This window comes from Rasamsonia byssochlamydoides (genome assembly GCF_041956645.1).
Source record: "Rasamsonia byssochlamydoides strain NRRL 3658 unplaced genomic scaffold VTN77scaffold_29, whole genome shotgun sequence".
NCBI classification, from domain to species: Eukaryota; Fungi; Ascomycota; class Eurotiomycetes; order Eurotiales; family Trichocomaceae; genus Rasamsonia; species Rasamsonia byssochlamydoides.
This window is the reverse complement of record NW_027192412.1, coordinates 125,792-141,830: the sequence shown is the minus strand read 5'-3', so window position 1 is coordinate 141,830 and position 16,039 is coordinate 125,792. Positions and strand designations below refer to the sequence as shown.

Here is a 16,039-nt window from a genome sequence, read left to right as displayed (position 1 = left end):
AAAGTCCCCTCGTCACGGATTGCTTCTGTATGTTGATACTTTTCGAATACCATGTCGGAGGGACACATGTTGCAGATTACCAAAAAGTGTCATGACACTTCTTTTTTTTTTTTGGCCATGTTTGCAACATATCATATCATTAGAAGATACGGGCTAATCTAGAACGTCTGTAGAGTCTGCACCAGGTCCCTGCAGATAGTTCCAATGACCCTACAATATCCCTTTCTCTCGACAGCCCGGTCCACAGTGCATGACTTTCCACCGTCGGAGCTGGTGCGCAAGTCAGCGGCCGTTGCGTGTCTGTTTCTAGCCAGACGCGAGTTCGGCATTGGCATGAACGACCTATATCATTTAATGGGTGCGATGCTTGGTCATACAAGTGGCGATTCGGAGAGTCTCTTATCCGACCTAATTGAAGGTGTGTCCTATTCTCTGATGGAAGTTTTCTACAGCTGACCTGCTGTCTCTAGCGGAGTTATACCCAGCTGCCTTCCGAGCGAGCTATCAAGGCGTCCAAGCACCAGATCGCGCGGTATGGCACTCTGTTAAAACCACGTCACTGTTGCCGGCGCATTTCTGCGGATCAGCAACGAAAACGCTAGTATTTCCAGATAGCTTCCCTTCGTTCCAAACCAGCTGGCAATACATGGACATCTACAAGCCTCACGGCTCCCGCCCGACATCTCACTGTTCGTGCGCAGTCTGGGGATCGCATGATAAACACGCCGACCAGTCGTCCTGGACCTGCGTATTGACCATTGCAAACTGCGACATGATGAAGACATATATGGGGATCCTCGATGACCTACTATCCCATGCTACACCAGAGCTCTTGAGCGAGCTATCGTCGCACTGGGTCCACTTCGTGCGCTATTTGTACATTCTGGGCCTTAATAATGGGCGTCTACTCGTTCGGGACGCAATGAAGACTCTTCACACACTCGTAAGACATATCACTGCCATCAATAACGAAGAAATGTGGCTTACTGTTAAAAGAAATACGAAAATGCCGCAGACCCCAAGACCGGAGCAGCAAACGTGTGTCTGATGTATATGCATCATCTGGAACATCACCGAAATTTGACCCAGCATCTGCGCAGAGACATCGAGGTATTCCCAACTACATGGTTTATCCGTGCAAAGCCCGACTGGATTGAAAGCATTCGGGGCATTTGTCGTTGTCTGGAGGCAGAGTTGTCCAAGGTTCATAAAGAAGCAACTGGGATTCGCAAAATGGTTTGGACAATAGATTTCCATTCTACTGTAAATCATGAGCGAGCGGACTGCTGATACTAATGGCTTGCTGGCAGATACTCGAGCAGCATGGCCTATCTCAATCCCGGAAGACTGTGGTGCTCACGATTCTGGCCTCAATTTTTGTCCCGATGGGTTTCGTCGCGGTAAGTTTCATCATCACCAGCAGCAGCAGCAGCAGCAGCCATACTAATGATGATTACACCACAGTCATTCTTTGGGATGAATACAAAAGAAATCAACGGTTCCGCCTGGCCCATCAAATACTACGCTATAGTAGCCGCGCCATTGACCGTGGTGACAGTACTTGTCCCGCTCTTTGCGCTACAAGCATTCCATTTCCTCGTCCGCATCCTTCAAACCAACGCCGCCATGCGTCGTCGTATCAAATGGGGCTGGATCTCACTGTCGTTTCTCTGTAACTTGATCAGCGACGCCGCCTCTGTCGTCAATCCAGACTCTATCTTGGTTGATGCCACGGGCCGGATGTCTAGCGGACTAACCGCATGCATTGCATCGATGTATTTCTGGAGGTTTTGCTTCACAATTTGGAACCTTGGGGGACCATGGCATGCGCAGTGCTGGCGTGCAACGTTCTCGGAGTACAAATGGTGGCCCCTGTTTTATGTTTTTGCCGTCGTTCTTTTTTACTTGACGTATACCGGTTATACAAAGCCATTTGTTGAGCTGGTTCCCTATTTTATGTATTTCACCTTTGTCTTGTTTCGCTGGTGGAGAGCGCGAAGAAACAATGAGAAAGAGAAGGCATAAAGATAGGCATATTAAAAGTGGAACTGATATTCTTACTATATTGCCTGAGCAGCTAGCTTTCACATCAGGGACTTACATCCCTGCTCCATTCCCCTCAAACTCAACGAGTAAATCAGGGCAAACGAGACAATATCCTCGAGAAACAAATATGGCCAGCATATGATTTGTTGCAAAGACAGTCATCAGTATATGTATGTATGTGTATCTCTGCAACTAAAATTTCACTACAGTAAATGAACATTTTGATTTCTCCGTCCATATTTCTATGAACCAGCTACAGTCATTGAAGTCAGACGATGAGCCATCTCCTGAATACATCCTTCATAATCTTCTTACAGCGATCTGGCCCCAAGACGATAATAAACCAGTAATCCACTACGGTGTCTGATCATCTCTAGAAAGCGAGTAGTCAAAGACAGCAGCATAAGGAACCAGTTATGGTAGAAGCCTGGGACGGACTGTATTTAAATGGAAGCTATAGTGGTAAGAAATAATTTTCCATATCTAGTAATCCAAGGAATTTGCGACTACATAGACTTGTATAAGAACAAGGAATGGCAAGCTTATATGGTAGCAGTGGTAGCAGCATATGTAAGAGAGTTCAGTTAGTGGCTTATATAAACCATATTGTACATACTTTCATATAATAATAACATGTACCCAGGCAGCAATAGACATGACGTCCTCTGTCCACTGGAGTGGAAGAATTCAGAAGGATTAATTGGTCGCATTGTTATTATTATGGTCGCACTCTTGGAGGAGGGAATTTGAGTCTCTCCCCTCAGTAAACTGGAAGCGGTCTTTTCTCTCTCTCTTTCTCTCTCTTTTTTTTTTTTTCAATTTAAAGAATGACTGACGTTGCATTCGCACTAGGGTACAGGAAAAACATAAGAACAGAAAAAAAAACCTATACCAAGTCAGATAAACAGCTAGCCCAGTTGTCATCCTTCCTAAGCATCTATCTGCCATCTTCAGGAGCCTCTTGCTATGTAGACAGCTGATGCGCGTCTTTCTTACCTCGACAACGAACTATACTCCAGCACCTGAGGCAAATTCGTCCCATCCAGATCCGCGCAAAAGATCGGGAGGCCCTGACTCTTGCTGTTGCTGTTATTGTTGCTGTCTCTCTTCACCGGACAGACGACGGTGCCATCCTCTCCCAGATTGACCGTGGCACAGCCAGGCCCAATAAACGGCTCGACGATGTAGTAGCAGAGTCATGGTTGGATGGGTGGGCGTCAGCTTCAGCACTCTCTGGGCTGGACTGACGCCTTCTTGAAGATGTATAGTATTGGAATCTACCGGTTCTGCCATTTTTCTGTGAAGTAGCTGCATCTGATGGAGAGAGATGGGATTGTTGACTCCACAAGTGTATATCAGGATTCTCCCGCTGACGCATGCTAGCGTATGTCATGCCTCGACGAGTACATTAGGTACTAGAGTATACAATTTGGATTTTGATTAGTCAAACTTGATAACTTACTTATCAGATTTCCTCTGAATTTGTGCCATCATTTGAATGCGAACTCATGCCAAATTACTTGTTCTTTCTTGTATCCAAGATCAAATTAGTAAGCTATTATCAGTTCTATCTACAGTCCCCTCCTCAGGCCTTCTCAGCTCTCTTTTCGACCTCTTCGACAATGGCCGGCGGAATCCCCTGGTCCGCTATCGCCTTGAGGTCGTTCTCGCCCATCTCCCCATCCCATCCATTCGCCACCAGATACGCACGGAATTTCTCGTCGCGGAACTTGAGATCCTCGCCCGTCAGGTTAGGCACAAAGAAGTACGTCACCAGGATGCCCGCCACACCGCAAATCGCTGCCACGATAAATGTCCACCGCTTGCCCAGGTTGTTCTCAATCGGAGTAAAGGCTTCAGTACCAATAGCAGCCCCCGTCTTGCCCAGTGCTGCTGACAGACCGTAACACGTGCCTCGCACCGCGGTTGCGTAGGACTCCGACGAAAGCAGTCCAAGCATGTCTCCCGGTCCCAGGTTGCCGGAACTCTGCATGAGACCGTAGAAGACGACGAACAGGGGAATGATCTTGGTGATTTCGTCATAAGCACAACCAATGATCAATCCAAAGACCAGATAGCCCGAGAATCCAAGCACCATCGTGTTTTTGCGGCCGATCCGGTCACACAGCCAGGCACCGATCAAGACCCCAGGCAGAGCGATAGCGCCCAGCAAGAGCTGCCACTCGGCGGTCTTGAGAATCGAACCGTTGCCAACGACGGAGTGGATAATGGTGCCAGAGAAGACAGCGTTGGGGAAGGTAACAAAGTCTGTCGGTCGTACGTCAGCCAGGTCATGTTGCACTCCCGGGCAGAAACGTACCATAGAGGAACCAGGCGCCACAGGTGCCAATGAGCGTTTTCCAGTAGTATTTAATCACGAGCCAGTAGGGCACCTTCTTCTTGATGGCCCCGCGACGGTACAGAACCGAGTTGAGCATGCGGAGTCGGAAATAGAAGATGGTCAGCGGCCAGATACAGCCGATGCCGAAACACACTCGCCAGACGGTGCTGAGGTGGGATTGTTTGCAGGCCATATAGACGATCAGGAAAACGGAGACGGCAAAAGGGCCACCGAACGAGAGGGGCAAGTTGGTGACCAGGATGAAATACGGGCCTCGACGTGCCAGGGTCAACTCGTTGGCGGCCTCTGACGCCGATGTCGACGAGGCTGGATATTCACCACCAGTACCTTTACGAGTCAAGATGTTGCAGGTGGTAGCTAAAGCAAGATTGAACAGCCTTACTCACCAAAACCTACGATACCCCGGGCGACGGTCAGCATCCAGAACATGCCGTTGATAGTCGTGCCATGGGACGCGGTGGCCAAGATGCCCCCGATAACGATCATGAGAGTGGTGGCGACGATGGCCCATTTTCGACCCAAGTAGTCGCACGTAAGACTATAGCACTTAGCAAGGAAGACCTTTTCTTAGGAGGGTGAAGATGCGAACCCGATGACGACCTGCCCAATAACCTCACCCACCAGCAGCGCGTTCGACACCTGGGTACTGACAGCAGAGGTGTACTCCTTGGGATATTCCGCTGAGAACAAGACGTTGGTCATGGTCCTACGTACGTCAGATTCTACCCGTCATCTTTATCAAGTGGAAGCAGAAGCAGGCAGCGTACATCAGATTGTTTTGGTAGCCATCGGAGATCAATGCGAACCCCGCCGCAAACTAGTATCAAGTCAGCCATACCCGATGATTGATCGCTATATCGCGACGGGACTGTATTTACGATAGTGAACAAATCAGAGAAGCTCTGCCGGCTCTTGGACACCGTTGCAGATGGACCGGCATCCGAATCGGACTGGACAGGGACAACCTCCATTGGAGGTATGACCTCTGCCACCTCCTCGATCTTCGCCTCAGGCTGTTGTGCGGACATCTGACGTCGGCAAGACGTGCAGTACAGTACAAAACCGCTGTCTTGATTTGGTCTAAAGACTGCGATCAAAAGAATGGAAAGATTATAGACGGGGGCAGGCTCTTTATATCCAACTTAAAGAGCATGTGCAAGTTTTTTTTTTTAAAAAAAAGAAAATTGCTATAGATCGATCCGAGTTAGCTCTACCTGCTAGCAACTCCCTCAGGCTGCAGCTCAGCTAGCACCTGCCGAGAGGGTCGCATCGCATGTCGCGGTTGCCATACCTAGGTAGTAGTAGGTTGGCGGCCAGACCAGACCAGTAAGGAAGGCGCTCGCCCGATCAAAACTGACGAGCCAAGGAAAGAGGCTGCAGGAAGCTGGAACCTTAATTTGCATTGCATTATTATTATTATTATTAGTTAGTCAATTAATCTTGTTTTCCTTTTCTTGCTTCTTCTTTTTTGCTTTCTGTAGATTCTTTTTCCAGCCCTATCTTAAAACGATAGATAGATAAGCAGGTGGGTTTTCGGAGTACTCCATACCTGTCTTGACTTGGAACTATCAACGAAGGACCCGGTCCCCCCAGATCTAGAGCAGATTAGATGGACCAATCATGGACCCGCATCTGCATCACATTTTGACAGGGTCAACCGGCATTGATTTGAAGATCCCCTCTAGTAACATCCAGTACCTAGGTACCTACCGAGATAGGTAGATAGGCAGGTAGCATCCGAACTTGCAGTACTCAGGTTACGTACGACGTACAACGTAATCCCTCACATGATTAAGTCCGATTCGTCCCATAACCCTGCCAATATCCATATCCATCTTTATTATTTAGGGCTCGGTACCTACCATCCAGTCAAGCTTTGTGGCTCTTTTGAAGCCACTGAACTACACACAGTTCGGAATACCATCCGAAAGTCAACAATTTCTCTCTCTTCACTTTACTTCATCCAACAATCCAATAATCCTATGGCGCTTTCCATTAATATAGTGTACTCCGTACGCTACCTACCTAGTTACCTACCTAGGTAGATTAGGTGCCTCCCTACGGAGATTGTTTCCTAGTAAAAAGAAGAAACAAAAACAAGCATGTGGCTTGCATGGATAAGTAGTAGTTAAGCCTGATTAAGGTTGCACAGGGGGAAGAATAAAGTTCATACTGTAAGTACTTAGGTACATGTCCTATCGTTTCTCTCTTTTTTTTTTTTGCCTTTTGCTCTATGGATCTAATCTTGACGCATGCTTTTGTCATCTGAAATTGTCATTTCTATCGTCATGTCTAGCAACATAGGTAAGCAAGCAAATGATAAAAGCAAATGGACATGCCCTCCAACTGACTCCGTGCAGCTGTTTATAAAAAAAAAAAAGTACTTTTCCCGAGACATCCGAAAAGTCATCTCTCCCAATGCAAAAAGATTGTTGAAAAAAAAAATACAAAACCATCCGAAACATGAACTGACATAAACCGATATAAACCGCGTTACAAGAGTACACGTCAAGCCCATTTACCCAACAACGCCATAAGCGCCGCCCCCAGGCACAGCAGTCCGAACGCGGCAAGCACCGTTCGGATAGAAGCTCGTCGCATGGCCGTGCTGAACATGAATTCGTGGGCCATCAGCTCGACGAGTGCCGTGTAGATAAGGATACCCGCCGAGATGGAATCGAACACCCCGTTGACGAGCAACGTCGTGCGGCCGTTCGGCGGATACGTGTAGCGAACGCCTAGGCCGATGGCAATGGCAATCGGCGTCGACAGGGCGTAGCCAACGCCCAACAGATACGGCGTCCACCGCTTCGACCGTGGCCACGGGATCGTCGCCAGGCGCGATCCCAGACCCAACCCCTCGAAGGTCTGGTGGAAGACGAGCACGACGTAGAGCGTGGTGAACTCGGAGCCCGTGACCGCCAGCGTCAACCCGATGAAAACGGAATGGAAAATGATGCCGAACTCGAGAATGAAGACGGCCGTCAGCTGCGCCGCGTAGTCCTCGAGTGACGTGCCGCCCGTCTTGGCCATCTCTGCATCGCGGTGCTCCCGAGAGTGGCCCAAATGATCGTCGCCAGGCATGTGGGCGTTCGCCTCTTCTATGCCATCATCCTTCAACTCGTTCGCACCGATAGCCCCTAGATGGTGATGTTCATCGTCGTCACCGTGGCCGTGGCCCATCCCGAATCGTGAGTATCGCATGACCATGAGCTCGACGAAGAACATCACCACGATGGTCATCAGAACGATGCCTTCGACCCAGCTGTATTCCGTGATGGGTCCCGTCAGGCATGGATTGTTAAGGGCCTGCTCCGCTGGAGCCAGCAGGTGAATGAAGGCCGTGGCAATGATGACTCCCGAGCCAAAATACTTGGCAATGAAAAAGGCCCACGGGGGGATCCCGGAGCCTCCCATGCGCCTGGCGAGCACGGGGAAGACGGCCCCGAACAGGGAGCCAACCAGGATGACAAAGATGGAGGAGATGCGGACGCCGAGGCGGCCATCGAACTCGTTGCCCGTGTCACAAGCTGGAGTGCTGTCGCCCGCATCTCGAGTGACGAGCACGGGAAACAGATCCATGTTGGCAGGCGGATTAACGTCAGATCAATACAGTGGCCGTGAAGTACTCTCAATTGATGAGCGCAATCGGGAGTAGATTTTAATAAGGGCTCGACGCGAAGCTACGTAGACCCCAAACAAACAAGACGACCACCTAAGAGAGCTACCACAACTGGCTGAGCTCCGAGTCTGTCAGGTGATGTCTCAGCGGGATGTCTTAGTATTCGAGCCCTTCCTCAGATTGCTGCCAGGAGTTTCTTATGAAAAATGCATTCAGTCGTGACGTCACGCTTGAAGTCCTCGACTGCCCTCAAGGTCCTCTTCGTGAGGAAGCGAACCAATAGCACGGTCAATAGCAAATCGACCCCGACTCAGGCAGACGAAACGCAGGATAGATGCCTGAAGAGGCAGAGGGAATCTCGCACGTGAGAACCTCCGGGTTGAATATTTGTTTCTGGCAGTGTCCATGCCTGCTGACGGAGTTTTCCCTCTTTTCATCTTGCGTGGGCAGGAGGGGCTTGCTGTGGGCAGTGAGGACCTTGGAGACAGACCTGAACAGTTCCTGCCTGCGCGCCTACCGAGGTAGCCTCGCGAGTACCTTGGGGACGCTGACTGATCGACTATTGCGAGTCGCTGATTGGTCGAGCACAGGCCCGGACCGTGCGGATCGGCAGTCTAAACCTGAAGAGGGAACGGGCTTGACAAATAGCTATACTATTCTTGGACTAGTGGCTTGGCATTTGCGCATCTGATTTCCGCAGCAGGCGCCACAGGTCACGTGCCAGAAATCTACGAATAAGATACGGAATAGTGTACAGAGTACCGTCCCTTCGGACATCCCTTCATGCCAGTTACTCGACTGCAGGCAAAGTTCATTCTGATATATTCGGACTTAATGCAATGATGATGCAGAATAATATGCGGTGAAGTTCGTTAATCCATGTCTGACCAACCCGGAGTTCACACGCAGCAATCGCTTGATTCTCATTCGCCTTCTGCTGTCTTCTCCACAACTTACCCACATATCGGCCGAGTTTGCATTGAACGTCTCAATCGTCCAGTCGTATCAGTGGACCAGAGTCGCGATCACGATCTGGTGCTCGAGATGCGCCAATGCCCGTGGACCAGTGCTGAACGGTAGGTAGAACGTATCTACAGCACCTCGGCCCTTCCACTTCATCTAGCCAGCGTTCTGTTTGTAGACCTCGGGGTCGGAGAACAGCTCCGTGTACGTGGGACCGAGACTGTGACGTCGCCGTTGATGTGATAGCCTGCCATAGTGGCTAGACGTCGGCCGTCGCAAGCGCATGGCCTCCTCCAGGCAGGCAGAGGTATTTCAGATCCTGACTTGTTCGTATCAGGCGGCCGTGTCCTGATCGCGGAGAACACTGTCCAGTTCCTCACGCAATTTCTTCAACGGGAGGATTGCGAAGGAAGTAGAGACAGTGGGCCATCGCAGTGGCCGTTGTGTTCCAACCCGCATTGATCGTGACGCTGGCTTCTTTCTCCAGCTCAAACATGGAGAGTCCGACACCCTTCCTATGCCGGTCTTGAAGAGGTGATGAAAAAGTTCGTGTAGCCCGCAGGCTTCCCGTTTTCTTTCCTTTCCCGAATCTTGCGAATCGTGAGAGCTGTAAAGTCCGCTCAGCCTTTGTTGCCCGGATGCCATTTGGTTAGCTGTTTCGTGAGCCAGAGAAGCTTCAACCAGTGGCCAGAACCACATCGTATCGACTTTTTGTATGGAACGAGCTGATGGCGTGGATCTGATATCGTTTGCCGTCCCAGGTCTCCGCGGGGCGAGGTCGTCTCCTTGCTCGAGGAAACCCTGTCGAATGTGAAAAGATTGAGCTATCTTCGGATGTTGTGAAACTTGCCGCTGACCGGGATATCCTCGTGTTCTGGGGAAGTGCAGAAACTATCCAGCTTGTCCAGGAAAATTGTCACTTGCTGCTAAATTACCGCTCCATGTCTACGACATTCTTTGGGCAAATGTGAGGATCTCACTTAGCAAGTGGACCAATCTCAGGTACGGGAAGGCACCTACACATTCGACACGTATTTTCGCTTGCGAGCATGTTCTTCTCTGGATCTCGTACCGACCATTCCGCAGGGCATCACCACCCAATTTGCCGTAATCTCGTCATTGTCGTAAGCAAGCAAAAGAGCATCTTTGGAGAGATCTGAAACGACGAGGACTAATTCCATCATGACATCTGAACCTCTGAAGTGATAGTGAGTATAGAAGCGGGAAGAAATGGCTAACCTATTATAAGACTTCAAAGATATCCGGGGAAGCGCGTTTCCAAAGGGGGGCAGCCATGCGGGGGAGCCTGAACGACTCCAGATCGCTTAGCGTTATTAACGAATTGGTTGTTTCCAGCATTGCGAGACGACCACCACTGCTTAGAGTTAGTTACTGAACGATCGTCAACGTTACCATATCCCCTGTCATGGATCTCCTTCGTTCATGTGATCACGCCAGTCTTGAATATTCGACATCATCCATCTGGAGAAGATCGATACGATATGATCTTTGTGTCTGGCAGGCCCCATCACCCGGGAAGCATATCTTCCATCAACGAGCAAGTTGTCGGTTGCGATAAGGATGGAGATGACAAGCCAAGTGTGGAAAGGGTCGAGGGCTGTGTAACTAGGTCTTCGTGCAGGAGATGTTGTGTAAAACGATGAATAATAGATAAGCAAATGAACTGATTGTTGTACATACAACCAGAAAAGCACAAGATTCATGCTAGAGAGAGGATATCGTCACTAACATTCAAAGCGAAATAATCAAAGAGTAGGAAAGTATGGCCAGCACATTCAAATGATTACTCCAGCGCATACAACTTCCTCGGCTTGCCGTCATACCCACAACTGGCAAACCGCCACCACCGGGCGTTCCACGTCCCGCCCACATTCACCAACATCCACCGGATAGGCGCCGGCATAGGCGGCCAGTTCGCCCAGAGGCCCTCCTCAGCGGTACGGTCAAAGTTGAGGAACAGAAACGGGACGACGTCCGTCAGGCCGCCGGTCCGCATCATTGTGGATTTGCCCCATTTGGCGAAGATAGGGCCTATATCTTGACCTCTCTTGTTGTCGCTGCCTTCAAGAGGGATATCTGCCCAGGACGCGATGGTGGCGATCTCGGAGTGGAAGTGGTGACGGAATTGCTCGGCAAAGGAATCCATTATGGAGACGAGTTTGGCGCCGTCAAAGGTCTCCTTTTTCTGTTTGCCAGCATAGAACGGTGCCAAGTAGTCGTGGAAACGGGTGAGACCGTCTAGGAAGGAAGCTGAGGGACGTATGTACATTGTCAGCGTCAGTTTGTCCTTCATGGAAAGACAAAACCATCGACAGTGTCAATCAAGTCAACAGGAGAAACAAACCATGCTCCTCATAGATCGTGTCCAAAAGACCCTTTTTCTTCCCAAGCAGCTCGTCAACCTTGGGGAAAAGAGTAGCTTCCTCTTCATCGTGATGCTTCCTGACAAAGTTATACCACGTCAGGCTGTATCCGATAAAGTCTGCATAGTCGGCGGCCTTGACGTGCGGAGCTTGCAGATAGATCGTATTGAAGCCTCTCAGGATCGCATTGTGGATCAACGCCATGTGCGAGGCGCCTTTGGTGAAGGCGTCGTCCTGTAGACATGTCAGGAACAGAACTCAGGATGCAGGATGGAAATGGGAATATGGCGGGTTGGCACCTTTCCCGTCTCAAACATCGGCGTCTTGACCAGCGGTAACGGGGTATCTGCCCATGGCTGCAGTTTAGTCTGCTGTTCTTCCTGTTCGGTCATTATCGAATAGGCCTGATTATATCTTTCAGATAAGCAATAGTGAAAATTATCAGCTGCGTTGATTAGTAGCCTAATTGAAAGCACTTGACGTGCCTAGAACGTCGCAATTGTTCTGCGGTGCATCTACAGCAGAACTGTCATTATTCTAATGGTGATGGACAACTGGCAACCGTACGATTCTCCTCTCTGCGGGGCCGGTCAGGTGACGATTGCAGGCGGCTGCGAGAAGATATCTGTGGCTTCGACCTGCTGACATAGGCTGGACAGTGATTGAATCAACATGGCCAACGCAACCCATCTACATCCTTTGAATCAGATGAAGAGCAAAAATAATGTTGGGGATGTACTAAGGGATATACTGGCAGCGACACAGCCATAGAATATTTAGATTCAACCGATGTCTGCAAGCTATAGATGCTTTCTGCGAGATATCAGCTAATAGTAAAGTATGCCACCGTATTCAAAGAAAAAAAAAGCTAAAGAAGAACGCCACCCTCGTCAAGATGCCGGAGACCAAGAAAGAAACATGCAGGACACGCAGACTGGTCTGGCCAGAGAAGCGCTTGGATGAAGAAGATCAGACATGGAAAACGGGAGACTCGCGTGGCGTGGTTTACAGAGCCGTCAAAAAGTCCTCTGCTTTGCCAAGCTCATCGAGATCGAGGGTATTGCTTTCTTCATATTCATCTTCCTCTTCCTCTTCCTCAGGAAATGCCTCTGCTGGCCCCACGCTAACCAACCCAACGTGGAACAGATAGCCAACGAGAGCAGCAACGCTTGCCGCGACCGTTGCAACCGAGATATACACGTCCCTTTTCCGGGCAAGGGCATATTCCGAGACCGCTTTGCTCTCCTCCGGGCTCAGATCGGAATCCGCAGATTGAGCGGCCTCCCGTAGCCGATCGTGCATGCGAATATCCTTCAAGATGGGAGTCGCATCGGCGAGTGCATTGAGGAGTGTGCTCCCTATCTTGACTAAAGTTATCCTCTCTGGTGGTCTCCACGGTAGTAGCGAGTCCTTCTGAGGCGCACCAAAGGCATCGGACACGTGAACCACACCAAAGCACTGCCGGCGCATCCTTTCGACATACTGGGCCAGTTGCGGTGCTTTCGTCTTCAACGAGTCTCTCAGCCAAGGATAGGGCAGCTCGGGCACCAGTGCCAAGGACAGATATCCTAGAGCAAGCGCATCGAGGCTTGACGGGCGCTCATCGGAAAGGAAATAGGTCTTGTTGCCTAGAAGTGCCTGCAGCGGCTCGAATAATTCGGCAGTCAAGGCTTCCAGCTTGAACTGATTCTGCTGTGACGTCTTGCCTAGCAGACTCGACACGGTCTCTCGCGGTCTCTGGATCAGACTTCTAGGGATCTGTCCTGCCGCCACCGCCGCAGACTGTTCCCGATCCCTTTGTTCCTCAACCTCCTCCAGATCCAGCGACGAGAGTCCCAAATGCTCCGTCCGAACTTTCGCAGCCTTGCGCAACTTCGGTGGGATGATCCACTGATTTGGCCATGTTAGGATGGCGCCGTAGGCAGGCGACGTGCCTGCATAGTAGTTCTGGCTCGAGACATAGAGGGACAGATCGACGAGAGCTTGTCCGTGGGATTCGGTGAAGGCAGAGAAACTGCAGCAATATATAAACGTCAGTAACAATCATATTTCCTGCTGATCATATCAATCCGTTTGTTTGACGCACGCTATGTTATCCGCCTTCTCCTGCTCGTTCCAGTGAGCGTCTAGATCCCACTCGCCGTTCGAGTACTGCCGGAGATAATCGACGATATTCCGGAATTTGGAAACCCAAGTCGACCCATTCTTCAGCGCAGGCAGCTCATCTGGGAACGCTGTCAATAGCTGTCACGCTGAGCTCGGTTTCTTCGGGGTTGAACATACTGGTTGGGGAGACGGAAGGATCGCTGGACGCCACCAGCACCCATGCGTCCTTCGGGACAGCTTGGACGAAATAGGCGATGGTGGCCAAGCATTGCGCCTCAATTGAGGGCAAAGAAAAGCCCGGGCCCCAGACATGAAGTTCCAGTACCATTGTTGCGCATGTTGTGATGCGTAGGTCAGAGCCGGAGATTTTGGATTTTGAAATCACGTGAATCTAGCTCCAATTCTGACGCCCAGGCGGTAATTACATCAGTTTGTATATACCGCATCAGCAGAACTCAACTGCTTGCAAATAAATAAAGGATTATATCCACCATTAATCATGGATAATGGACTAGGCCAGCATTATTCAAAATGAATTCCTAGTCCGTACTCCAATTTGTGATGATGTCAGGCCCGAATAGGCAATGTTTTCCTTCTGCATTGAATAGACTCATCGATACTTGAAATCAACATTTCCTTTAACCAAGCTGTAGAAATTGCGATAGACGACGCGGCAGGATAATCTGATGACAGAGGCGCCGGCAGAAACACGTGAACGATGCCTGGGCGAGAACTAGGTAGTAAGGTGCAGTTAGTACTCAGGGCATGGCTGGAGCTTAAACAGATAATTGTAAACAAAGGTAGCTCGGATGATCAAGATGAGTAGTACATTTACTGAGAAACTAACAGCTAGGAAATCTGATGAGCAATGGATCGAGAACTAGAAATCTGGTAAAATAGTCTGGCAGGTGGGTAGATTCAATTCATATAGCCAGTGGGACCATTTGTTTGCTCCAGCTTTTAAAAAACAGTATGTTTCTATGCCAGAATCAAACAGTCATAAAACTTATTAAAATTCTTATAGACATGGGCATGGCAGATCTTGAATCAAACTAACTAGCAGATAAGTATGTCTTCCCCACTCAAAGGAACTAACTCCAAGATGCTTTTCATGAACATAAACGCTAATATCAAATTTACTGTTGGATATGATCTTGTTTTGGATAGACCCTTTTTTTTTCCCTCAAAAACAACCGTTATTTGATCTGACCGTCAACCAACCGTGGATGAATATGTAGAAACTTAACTCTCCCGAAGAATATAGTTCCCCCCAATTTGCATGTTATTTATTTATTACTAGGGATGGATGGATGATGGTATAAACGCCGCGCCCACAAAAACTGCCATTGGCAATTGCACTGCTACAAATTCTCTCACAAATGCCAACGTGATAATATTATCGAAGCTTCAGGGAGATTATTATTATTATTATTATTATTATCCGATCGGTCATTTTTTGCATGCGTTTGGCTCGTCATCTATCTGATAACAGAATATCTACCTACCTAATGCGTCAATGAACATGGTGGCTGCGTCCGGAACTGATCTATCTAGGTAGGTAGGTAGATTTTCTCCAATACGCTGTCTTTGAAGGGCCGCTCTCCAGTAAAGACTGACATTCAATTCAGCCTTGGATATCAGACAAATGAGACTATCTGTCCTTGACAGGTGAGTCCCCCGCAGGAACAAGACAAGACGAACTTAGGTGCGCAGATCAGATCATTATACAGCTTATACTGCTGTCGACCATCCAACATCGAAATCTATACGTTGAATATGTATATGTACATACAGTACATAAGTTGCTCAACCTTTTGAAGTTATTTGTTGTCAAAGAAAAGCTATGCATGTAGGTAATTATCCTGTACGAGGTCTTCCGATGGACGCCACACGCTGTCTTCTGCAAGTCTTTTTTTGGGAAGGAGATGATGAAGACGGAGACGGAGAGCAGTACAGTACATGTGCCCATGCACTCATCGAGAACATCAGCCTAGATAGAGAGCTGGATTGGCAGGATCCGCACCAACATGGAGGAATTGGTTTGTAGCAGCATCTGTGGCAGGGAACTTGATCGAGACAGCAACGGGCTGGCGGTGGAAGCTTGCATTCCTGCAGTCAAGCTAATACTCGGGTTCTGCTCGAGTTCTACGAGGCAATAACGCAAGCTTTGGCAAAGGCACGCATCTAGGAGTCGGACACTGTTGCAGACTCGGCCAAAAAGAGGCACCATGGCACCAGCTTCTTGGTGACAAAGTCACGTAATTATTATTATTATTATCATTACTCAATTATTATGTCAATCCACTTATGTAGCTAACTACATATACAGCAATATGTACTGTGCCTACCTAGGTAATAACAAGCAGCCAGCCGGGCAGGTATGTCTAGGCTACCCACATAATAGCGAGAAAAAGAGATGGCCTACAACAAAGGATCGGCTTACACTGAACCAGTATAATTAAGGACTCTTACTTACTTTTTAGAGATGCGATATCAATTTCTCAAGGGCAGGCTGAATGTCTATCTAAGGCTTGAGGTATGTATGTATGTATGTCG

The 16,039-nt window shown here is 49.1% G+C and overlaps 5 protein-coding genes across 5 annotated transcripts; 1 reads left to right on the top strand and 4 right to left on the bottom strand.

Annotated features, from left to right (window-relative positions):
• Nucleotides 1-204: 204 nt before the first annotated feature.
• On the top strand, nucleotides 205-2,025 carry VTN77DRAFT_4016 (uncharacterized protein; the record flags this gene model as incomplete). The annotated part of the gene is made up of 5 exons (XM_069420029.1): nucleotides 205-418; nucleotides 471-943; nucleotides 997-1,236; nucleotides 1,311-1,400; nucleotides 1,465-2,025. 5 exons carry the CDS (start codon nucleotides 205-207, stop codon nucleotides 2,023-2,025), a joined length of 1,578 nt encoding a protein of 525 aa, XP_069277920.1.
• Nucleotides 2,026-3,631: 1,606 nt separating this feature from the next.
• Nucleotides 3,632-5,436, bottom strand: VTN77DRAFT_4015 (uncharacterized protein; the record flags this gene model as incomplete). The annotated part of the gene is made up of 6 exons (XM_069420028.1): nucleotides 3,632-4,314; nucleotides 4,367-4,735; nucleotides 4,795-4,946; nucleotides 4,998-5,114; nucleotides 5,176-5,225; nucleotides 5,287-5,436. The coding sequence occupies 6 exons, from the start codon at nucleotides 5,434-5,436 to the stop codon at nucleotides 3,632-3,634; spliced, it is 1,521 nt and encodes a 506-aa protein (XP_069277919.1).
• Nucleotides 5,437-6,916: 1,480 nt separating this feature from the next.
• VTN77DRAFT_4014 (uncharacterized protein) lies at nucleotides 6,917-7,990 on the bottom strand (the record flags this gene model as incomplete). The annotated part of the gene is made up of 1 exon (XM_069420027.1): nucleotides 6,917-7,990. The coding sequence occupies one exon, from the start codon at nucleotides 7,988-7,990 to the stop codon at nucleotides 6,917-6,919; it is 1,074 nt and encodes a 357-aa protein (XP_069277918.1).
• A 2,807-nt stretch (nucleotides 7,991-10,797) lies between these two features.
• On the bottom strand, nucleotides 10,798-11,769 carry VTN77DRAFT_4013 (uncharacterized protein; the record flags this gene model as incomplete). The annotated part of the gene is made up of 3 exons (XM_069420026.1): nucleotides 10,798-11,264; nucleotides 11,359-11,611; nucleotides 11,677-11,769. The coding sequence occupies 3 exons, from the start codon at nucleotides 11,767-11,769 to the stop codon at nucleotides 10,798-10,800; spliced, it is 813 nt and encodes a 270-aa protein (XP_069277917.1).
• Nucleotides 11,770-12,382: 613 nt separating this feature from the next.
• Nucleotides 12,383-13,811, bottom strand: VTN77DRAFT_4012 (uncharacterized protein; the record flags this gene model as incomplete). Its single annotated transcript, XM_069420025.1, has 3 exons — nucleotides 12,383-13,391; nucleotides 13,464-13,602; nucleotides 13,661-13,811. 3 exons carry the CDS (start codon nucleotides 13,809-13,811, stop codon nucleotides 12,383-12,385), a joined length of 1,299 nt encoding a protein of 432 aa, XP_069277916.1.
• Between the last annotated feature and the right edge of the window lie 2,228 nt (nucleotides 13,812-16,039).